The sequence below is a fragment of the Kryptolebias marmoratus genome, linkage group LG20 (genome assembly GCF_001649575.2).
Source record: "Kryptolebias marmoratus isolate JLee-2015 linkage group LG20, ASM164957v2, whole genome shotgun sequence".
In the NCBI taxonomy this organism is placed as follows: Eukaryota; Metazoa; Chordata; class Actinopteri; order Cyprinodontiformes; family Rivulidae; genus Kryptolebias; species Kryptolebias marmoratus.
The window spans coordinates 5,326,989-5,337,456 of NC_051449.1; the positions used below are offsets into that span (position 1 = coordinate 5,326,989).

Genomic DNA, 10,468 nt, shown 5'->3' on the forward strand with positions numbered 1-10,468 from the left:
TCTGCTGGCCTGGGAACGCCTTGGGATTCCCCCGGAGGAGCTGGCCCAAGTGGCTGGGGAGAGGGAAGTCTGGGTCTCCCTGCTTAGGCTGCTGCCCCCGCGACCCGACCCCGGATAAGCGGAAGACAATGGATGGATGGATGGATGGTAAAATAATTGGCTAAAAAGAAGGCAACGTCATCCGTTTTTGTTATCCAAGTTGTGCCGCAGCGTTTTGCTCGTGTTCGTGTTCCTTTATCTGCAATGTTGACAAACTGTCTCATGAACCGGTTTAAGGGTTCAGACGAAACTCTCGGAAAATAATCAATGGATGTGCGTCTACAGCGGATTAACTTTTGGAGTCAGTACGATTTACGGTGGCTGCCGCAGCTCAGCGGGCTGATCAAACACAAACATTGCTATAACTTAATCAGTTTTTAAAGATGTTGAGCTAAAATTGGTTGTGGTAGCAGCTGAGAGTCCTTCCCAGCACAAACTCCGAGCACCAACTGAGGGCAAGATCGGTTTTCAAAACTTTGCCATTAAACTATTGGAGTCACTTGCGTTTGTTAGCCAAAAAAAAACAAGAACCACCTGACTAATTTTGATGAAACTGACAGAAAGTAATCATTGGGTGGACATTCACAACTGATAACCTGTTCAAGATGGCCTCCACAGCCAACTGACCCTAGAAAACACAAAAATGGCTCCAGTTCAGCCAGTTTTACAGGTACTGAGCCCAAAGTAGCTGAGCAGGCAGCAAGCAGTATGTATTCCTTGCCAATATTCAAGAGCAATATTCCATCAGAGAAATGTTGAATATTAGGTGCATCCACCACCAAAGAACAAAGCACCAAACGAAGAGAAACAAAGTGTTATATTTCCAAATTTTGGCAGGAGTTATATATAAACATCTGCAGAGGTCTGCAGAAAGCCCTGCTGATTTCATGGGAATTTTCAGCTTCATCCTGTCCGCTGTGGCCTCACTTTTCTCTGTTTATGCTCCGGAGCTCACAGACGTTCAGCACGGGAGCTGAGGGAAAGAGACCGTTTTGGTGGGAAACACCAAATGGTGCTTAATTTGATTATTTCTTCTCAGACATTTATGTCTGAATAGAGTGGTCATAACCATAACGGTGCAAAGCGTATCTGGGATTTTTTAATAATAAAGGTTCAGTTTTGAATTTAGTCCACTTCGAGGTGGTGATGGGTGATTTACAATATTTATTCATATTTTCACTGACCGCTTTAATTAATGAGATAAGTGATAATGGGAGCTGGTCTATTGTACAGCATGTGTGTTAGATAAATGTCATCTTCATTAAAGTTGTGTGCCTGCAGGTGTATGACAGTCTGATGACCCCCTCCAGGGGTTGAGCTGCAGAGCGATGAAGAGAGGCTCTCAGATCCGCCTGTTACTGTGGAAAAACTGGACTCTCCGCAAAAGACAGAAGGTACGCCCAAAACGCTGCATCAGGGAGTTGTTGTGTCTCTGTGTGAATGTTGCATGTGTTTGTCTCTCTGTTAGCAAAATATCTCGTTATAATATCTCATTGGATGTGCAGCGGATGAACTTTTGGAGTCTGTCAAATTGAAGATGAAGATTTTTTTTTTTCTGGTTTTGTCTAGATCCGCTTCCTGGTGGAGATCTTCTGGCCAGTGCTGCTGTTCATCGGTCTGGTGTGGCTGAGGAAGGCCAACCCTCTGTACCAACAACATGAGTGTGAGAAATGAAATTCCAAAGAGCCCTCCTCAGCGGCTGTCATTGCTAATTCCGACTCAGCTATGAAAACATACTCTCCTGTCTGTTTTTCGTGGGAAAACTAACAGAGTAACCCTTCTGGAAAGTCTGTTTCTATCAGGTCGGGAGTATGGACGTGCCTGCTGATGTGATGTCTGTTTGTTCAGGTCACTTCCCCAACAAGGCCATGCCTTCGGCAGGGATTCTCCCCTGGATCCAGGGTATCTTTTGCAACGCCAACAACCCCTGCTTCAGATATCCAACCCAGGGAGAGTCACCGGGCGTCGTTTCCAACTATAACAACTCTTTGTAAGCACAAGCTCAGTAAACCTGGGAAACCTCACCGTAACATTCAAATAATCATTTAGACTGTTGGTTTCTGGCTGACCCCAGACTGGCACGGTTCTACGCTGACGTCCAGGAGCTTCTGCTGGATGAGGCAGAAGTTGGGCAGCTCGGCAGGCTTTGGCATGATATCACATCCTTCTCTAACTTCATGGATACTTTACGCAACAACCCCTATGCAGTTGCAGGTAAAAGGAATGTGTGAGAACTTCTCAGTCTAACTCTCCTGTGAGGGAAGTTTCGACAACATGATGAATAAATCATTTCTAAAAGTTAGTTTTCAGATTTATAATCTGAACAGAAGATTTGTTCAGCTGGGATGGAATAATGTCTGTGCAGGACGTCAGGTGTTGCTTTCTAAACTGAATTAAAATTATTATCAGTTTTTAATTTTAACATTTTCATATAGTTCCCCTCTTCTTACTGGCCAGTATTCTCATTTTTGTGGTAGTTCATATCAAAAGAATAAGAATAAGATAAATTATTAGTCTCCCATAGGAGAAATTTGTCTTGGAAACAGGGGCAACAAACCACAATACAACAATAAAAAACTCATCCGAGAGGACAAATAACCATAATTATCTACAATTTGATTAACTTTTGAAGTCATTACAATTCAAGATGGCTGCCATAGCTAACTGAGATTAACAAAAAGAAAAATGGCAACAATCCAGTCAATTTTTCAGATATTGCCCTGAAATTAACTTGTGTTTATTTAGGCTTAAATACACGTAGTAATATCTTTTGCTTATTCTTTATGCAGGAGCACATTTTTCTGTGAACGCTCTGTTTCTTCCTGCCGTTTTAACACGCTGTGAGACATTTCCTCTCAGCTGCTGTGTCCCGCTCTGCTCAGTATTCTGTGCGCCGCTGATATTTTACCGTCTGTGTTTATGATTCCCCCCCCCCACACAGGCCGTGGGCTGAAGGTTGGTGATGTTCTGAAGGATGACGAGGTTTTAACGGCCTTCCTGTTAAGAGACGCCAGGCTCTCGGAGTCTGTGGTTCACCAGCTCGTAAATGCACAAATACGCCTGGAACAGGTGACGTTCCCACCTACGAGTCGACACGACTCGATCCCAAAGCTGAAAATAAGTCTCTGTCTTATAGAACAGTGTTTGTGTGAATACTGATCCAGCATTCACACTATTGTTTTCTTGTTTTGTATTTTTTTTGTACTTTTCAATATATTTCATTTTTTTTACATGTTTCCTTAAAGAAATACATTGAGATCTCTTCAATTCCTCAAAAACATTATTCTAATTGAAATCTGCTTCATTTTACTTGATCTATTTTTGTTTTCTTATGCTTCTTTTAGCCTTAAGCTACCATTCTGCTACTTTTAGCTTGCCTTTTGCTACTATTAGCTTTAAGTTAGCATTTTGTTACTTATAGCTGTTAAATAGTTTTTGCTACTTTTAGTTAGTGTTTAGTTACTTTTAGCTTTTAAGTAGCATTTTGCTTCTTTAGATTTTAACTCTTTTGCTTCTTTTAGAAATAACAACCCAGTTTCAGCTTCTTTACCGGGTTTCAGCCGAATCGTTCCAACAGTTGTGCAGAAAACACAGTTTCTCTGGTCTTCTTTGAAATTCAAACTTCTGCCCTTGCTTTCCTCTTTGCATTGTCCAGTTTGCATTTGGAGTCCCAGACCTGGAGCTGAAGAACATCGCGTGCAGCCAGGCTCTGCTGGAGCGTTTCATCATCTTCCCCAGCCGGATGGGACTCCATGGGGTCCGCAACGCCATGTGTGCCCTCAGCCAGCAGATGCTGCAGAGGATAGAGGACATCCTCTACGCCAATCTGGACTTCTTCAAGATCTTTGAACTGGTTAGCAGCTTCCTGAACCGTTTTTAATCATTTATTAGCAAGTTTAAAGTTGCCACCTAAATGTCCTCTGAGGGCTGATGGCAGTTTGAAGTTTTTTTGTATTTCTTTTCTGGTTTTGCTCATTCAGATGGCCCAAAAAGCTTCCAGGCTCTTTGTGATGTGCTCCTTTCTTTGCAGGTATACCTCTGTGATTTCACCGAGGAGCAATTTAAAGGAAATTTTAAAACCATTTCACTCTTTCAAAGTCTGGAAGAGCCCAATCTTACGGCAGCAGACTTTTAAATGTTACTCGGTACCCTGCCATCATTTATCCTCCCACTCCATCTTAAGGTCGCGCATTCTTTCTAATCGAGCCAGGCTCTGTCAGTTTGGAGCATCTGCAGAGAGAGAGAATGCAGACGTTTGTTGTTCAGCTCAGAGTCTACATAATTATTTCCTGAAAGATGTTTCATATTTGCGACTGGATCAGCAAAACCTGTGTCTGCTTCAGCTTCTGTTCTCAGTTTAAATCCAGTCACTCCAGTTCTAGTTTGTCCACATTACGGTTCATGTTCTGTGTAAATTCAGACATTAGTGGAAAGTTACGTGTCGAGGTTCGGGGGCGAAGCCAAAACTGCTGCATGTGCAGCCCAAAAGATCTTTTCAGTTCATTTTAAAAATCTACTTTTAATTTTTACTTTAATATACTGTATTACAAAACATTACTTAAAAAAAAAACAGCTATCCATCTGCAGGTTTAAAGAAAAAAATTCAAACACTGATATAAGTAATAGTAGTTAGAAAAAAAAAGAAAGAAATAGCTACTATTTCCCCTTTTTGACAACCTGTATGAATCCCTATTTTTCATTTTTAAATAGCCAGTCTCTCTCTGTAAGCTGATAGAATGGTTCTGAGCAATATTTCTGGAAATGAGTGAAAAAGCATCCAAAAATCTAAAGATAACCATTGAAAGACTGCTAGAAAACCTGAATAAATTGTGCCAGTTTTATATTAAAATCGTCCTAAAATAATAAGAGGCTCGTTTTTTATTAGCTGTGGCAACTATCTTCAATTAGATTGACTCCAAAGGTTAATCAGTTGTAGGGATACATTCAGTAATTAATATTTGAAAAGTGCATTAAAATTTCTTCAGTGGTTCGTGAAATATTCTGCTAACAAACAGTGTTGAGTCCAACAGTTAATTCTGAGGTTTTAGGCACAGATCTTGTGCAATGAGCAGCGTTTGGAGCATGTAGTGCGAATAAATCTCAGCTACAGCCACACTATTTTTGTTTTTGCCAATTATTTGGTAAATTGAATGGACTATAGCCATTTTTATGTTTTGACAGTTGGATGCCATCTTGTCTTGGGTTGGCCTCAGAAGTTAATCAGTCGTAGAAGCCTCAGCCAGGGATTAGTTCCTGAAAGTTTTGTTAAAATACATTTAGTGGTTCATGAAATAATTGGATAACGGACGGATAGTGCTGACTTTAAACTGTTAAAAGTTTCGTGGCCTTCGGTCAAACTGACTCGAAGATACAAGGGCTTCTCTACCTCTCTCTCTCTCTCTGGCTTCAGGAGGGTTCAGATCCGTTCAGTGGTTCATGAAATATTTTGGTAACAGACACACAAACACACACACACACAAACATTATGGCTCCACCTTCACCGTTTGACAGCAGATGATAAAAACAATCAAGACCACTTTAAAGGATTCCCAGAAAGTGTGTTGAAAATCTGGAGAAACGAGAGGTGACTCCGGACCTCTGCGCAGTTTTGTTTGTGCTCCGGTTTGTGCGGGGCGAGTCAGCTGACTGGCTCAGGGAGTTCGTACGACATTATCCTTCTTGGCCTGTTTCTCTAATGAGCTTAGCCGGGAAACTGCATGCAGGCTGCAAGGTATCCTGGAAGAAAAGATGCTGCGTCTGGTGCGAACCCTCTGCCAACGTGTGCTGCTCCGAAGAGTTCACTCACCTCGATTTGTGGGTTAGCGACGGAGTGGGATTATGCTTTTTTTCTTTTTTTTTAACATGCAGGTTACAATAATGAGAATATTTTGTACATGAGGCCAAAAACAAATAGGTACACAGTCCAACTTGGATGTCTGTATTAGAAGCTATATATAGATCAGAACATGTTTGTTATCGCCTGCTACCGGAAGGCGAAGGCAGATGCTAAAATGGCTACAAATCAGTCAGTTTTACAGATATTTTGCTAAACTCTGATGTGGTAGTAGCTGAGAGTCACTCATAACACACACTCTCTTATTTTCAAGGTTTGACCAAAACGATGATCTTAGTTTAAAACTCTGGCACGAAAGGTGGCCTTTAATTTCACTGAAGCATCTATAAATCTTTTTGACGATATGTTACCTTTTTTTTAAAATACTTGTTATTAAGCTCCAGTGACAGCCAGAGTCCAGGCTTTGATTCAGGCAGAAAAAAAATCAGCAACTAATTAATAAGATAATAAATAATTGCCCACAAACCTTCCCCAGAAGGTGAATTCTCCTGATTTTATCCATCTCTTTTACTGATGCTAAGAATGAGGCTAGAGATTAAAATAGATTTTTTCTGTCCTGTTTATTTTGATACCTAACCCTCCTCAGCATGAGGGTTATCAGTGCTGGACAGATGTGCAGATTCACTCATTTTATAGTCATTTCTTTAGCTGCCATTTGAGAGAAAAGTTGCTATCTGTCTTAAAACAACAACAAAACCTATTAGGCGATCCGGTTCAAGACAGGCAACATGTTCAGCTTACTTATCCAGCATGTTGTTTTCCTCTTCCTGTCTTTAAGAAATGGCTGTGATGTGGTCATTTTTCTCCTCGTTGCCAAGCAGTTCAACGATTGGCATTCATTTATTTATTCTTGAACATCGCATTGCAACGAGCCTGACTGCACATGTAGTGCATATCGTGAAGGAGTGCAACCTTTGTTTTGTATTCCTCATGTTAATAATTATATTTCTCTGTTTAATTTGATATGCAAATGTGTCTTTATTGAATTTTATCACCCACCGCCGAAGGGGAATTATGTTTATGCAATTATGTTTCTGCCCGTATCTGTGTCTGTGTGTGCTTGTTTGTCTGCACCGTTGGCAAAATCTCTCCTGGACAGAGTTTAATGAAACTTTCAGAAAACAATCAGTGGATGTACGTCTATAATTTATTAACTTTTGGGGTCAACTCAATTCATCACAGCTAATCACCTCGGCCAGCACAAAAATGCTGTTTTAGTTAATTTTGCAGATTTTGAGCTGAAATCTGGTGTGATAGTAGCTGAGAGTCATTCACTCTGAGCGCTAACACGTCTCACAATATTTCACTAAATCACATGACGTCAAAACAGCTATAACTCGGTCCCTTTTCACCATAAGGTGACTGCCATGAAGGCGGTGGGCGATGAGTATTTCTTCAAGGTATTCTACGTTTGTTGAGCTTTAGTATTCATGATGGAGAAGCAGCATCTGAGTCATTTAGCCTTTTAAATTCAAAGCCTATTACTGTACTGACCTCTGACTTAACAACTTTTCTACACTCAATAAGCTTCAACTCCCTTCTCCATCAGCCTCTCAGCACCCTCCCTTCCCATTCCCTCACTTTTTTTTTTTTTTCTCCCCACCCTCCACCATACTGCCTCCCTCCTTCCTTCGGTCATTGAAATGCAGGCACAAGGAATGCAGGAGGAAGGATATCTCATGTGTGTGTTTGTCTTGGCGCGCGATGTTTCCTCACCCACAGCGGTTTGCCCTGACCAGGCGTTTTCGAACACCTTCTGCTGATGGATTCTCAAGAACAGAAAGTCACCTATGGAGGGAGCTCCAGGGGCAATAAAGTGATTTCGTATCAAATGATTGATCTCAAGTTAGAAATTGGTTCAGCAATTTTTATTCAGTTGTCATATGCAACTTGCATAAAAAAATATGATTGAATACTCTGACAATGTTTTATCCAGTAGGCTACTAATTGCAATTCCCGTAAATTCAGTGTGAAGAAAGAAAAAAAGTTTCCTTCCTTAGTGAAAAACACTTCTTGGAAGCTTCCAGCCCTTGTTGTTTAACTGGATTCTTTTTAGACCCTTATGTGTTTATCTGTCTGAGCTCATCATGGGACATAACGTTAAAAAACTAGGATTTTGATACTAAAGAACAAAGATGTCTTCTTTTATATTTTCCTTGAGTGGATCTTGTGATTTTGTTTCCACAGATGCCTCAGGTTCTGGACAGCAGAGCCCCCGGGATTGACTTGCATTTTTGGGGTCAGGCTCTCAGGGCAGCGTCGGAGAAGATCCAAGTTGTAAGTGTTTTCCTGAAAGCTTCTCCTTCTCCTCTCCTTGGGCCCTTGCAGGATCAGAGGCACCAGTATTTTTAGTCCTGCAGGAAACTCGCCTTTTCCGCTGCTCTGTGTTTGAGGATTGGCCACAGAGGAGGCTGAGCGATGGGGCTCAACAATGTGAGGGGTTGCGTGTGTGGGTTACCGATCCACATTTGTACCGTACAAAGGCCGACGTGTCTTTGTTGGTTCTGATGTATGTGAGACTTTCTGCGTTTGAATGCACATTTAATTAAATAATACACGTAAAAGAAAAGAACTAATGTATTGCAACTGAGGATGATGCTACAGAAATGGGAAACATAAGAAAGTAACAATATGAAATTGGCCGCAGTGTCATAGTGGGGTTAGTTCATCACAGTAAGAAGCTTTTAACTTTCTGTGTGCTTGCATTCATTTTCTTTAGGTACTTTATTTGCCTCTCACAGCCAATTGATTACTCTAAATTGACATTTGGAGGTAATTTGTGCATGTGTGGTTGTGGGTTTTTGTTATGAACTGGAGAGCTTTTGCCCAATTACAGCCAGGTTAGGTTCTATGCAGTCTCTCTACAACCCAGCAGGACATAAGAAGCCTGTAAATTGAATGAATAGCTCTTTGAATTACCTCAATTTGGAGAAATAGAGTTTAATTCGGAACCGGCTGGTGAGGTAACAGTTAGTCCAAGCGGGGCAAAACAATATTTTAGCTTCAGTTATTTTATCAGCCTTCACATTGCTGTCAGTTTTGGATTTCACTGTTATTTTCATAAAATGTGATCATTAATTGCATGCACAAGAAGCAGCTGCAGCTATCTATAGAACTTAGGGGCGGCTCATGCAAAAGTATCGTAATAATTCTGCTGTATTACCGATGTAATGTGAAATCAACCATGATATGAAGGTTTATAAAATAGCTTTTGCATGAATTGTTATGAAATATTTGAAATTATAGTTGGTTAGGACAGCAGCTATCCACTGTGGCCTTGGCACTGTTGAATTCAAACATTAACTCTTCAGTTTTGTCATAATTAGCTCCTTTTCTCTAAACTGAGTCATTCAGGGTGTCATCTAGAACAGGTAAGATGTTAATTGTTCAAAATGTTTTCATGGGGCCCCACTTCAAAGTTCTGAACTATTTCTTAAAATAGATTAAAACTCTGTAATTCAGAATTATTTACAACTAAAATAAATAGGAATATAAAAAAACATTTAGCAAATTGAACAGAAGCTGATTTTTAGATCATTTTGTTCTCCATTTTGGTGTTTTAAAAGTTTTCATCAGTTGCAGCTAATGTTGGAATAACAATTCTGGCTGCAGGACATTCAGCCTCTGAATCAGGCTTTACCACATGTTCAGCTAAATGACTACCTGCATTTTAAAAACACCAACAGGAATGCTGTCTTTCAGCAGAGACTTGATTAGCCAAAATCTGTGAGAATTTTTAGAAACCTGAACACAAGAGGTTTGCGCCTCTGAACTTAAAATAATCTTGTTTGATTAAACACCTGTAAGGAGACGTGTGCTTCAGCACGTTCACTGTGTGTCCCTGGGGGTGTTGGGGGGGGGGGCATAACCCATTGACACTTTGGCCGGGGGTGACAGAAAAGAAAGAGAGGGGTGGGAGGCATTCAGAAAAAGAAGGACGAGACGAAAAAGGGACATTCTTTTGAGGTGACATCCTGTAGGTGGGACCTTTTGTGTCACCGTGGTGACGGAAAGGCGAGCCAAATATTCTCATTACCCACCTCTCCTTTTCAGCTCACTGTGTGTGTAGGTATGAGTGTGTGCATGTGTGTGTGGGAGATATTGTAAGTTAGAGAAATGAAGAAAGAGGGAGTGAGTGAGGCTGAAATTAGCGCTGTATTGCAGCTTGTTTGAGCGTTAAGAGCACACTCATGTAGAAAGTTTAGATTTAAAGAGGTGGTTATAGGATCATGTCATTACTGACAAAATCTGGTTTAATATTAGTGACGACCTGGATTAATAAATGTAATCATTGCTGGATGACTTCCACCTCATTTAAACTGTGAGGATACCCTAACCCTAGCCCCGGGCCAAAAGGCCCTAACCCCTTCAACCAGGCGGAAACCCTAACCCTAGCCCTGAGCCATAATGCCCTTACCACTTCAACCCTGAGGAGACCCTAACCTTAGCCCCGGGCCAAAAGGCCCTAACCCCTTCAACCAGGCGGAAACTCTAACCCTAGCCCTGAGCCATAATGCCCTTACCACTTCAACCCTGAGGAGACCCTAACCTTAGCCCTGAGCCAAAAGGCCCTAA

General features: G+C 41.1%; 1 protein-coding gene across 2 annotated transcripts in view; it reads left to right on the forward strand.

Moving 5' to 3' along the window:
- LOC108232920 (retinal-specific phospholipid-transporting ATPase ABCA4-like) overlaps positions 1–10,468 on the forward strand; it is a 48,195-nt gene that overhangs the window by 3,624 nt on the left and 34,103 nt on the right. For both annotated transcript variants that reach the window (XM_025004805.2, XM_017411054.3), the window contains exons 2-8: positions 1,321–1,433; positions 1,609–1,702; positions 1,888–2,029; positions 2,114–2,253; positions 2,981–3,108; positions 3,695–3,892; positions 8,081–8,170. In XM_025004805.2, coding sequence (XP_024860573.1) covers positions 1,368–1,433; positions 1,609–1,702; positions 1,888–2,029; positions 2,114–2,253; positions 2,981–3,108; positions 3,695–3,892; positions 8,081–8,170 — 858 coding nt within the window. In that variant the 5' untranslated portion in view covers positions 1,321–1,367. The remainder of the gene's footprint in view (positions 1–1,320; positions 1,434–1,608; positions 1,703–1,887; positions 2,030–2,113; positions 2,254–2,980; positions 3,109–3,694; positions 3,893–8,080; positions 8,171–10,468) is intronic.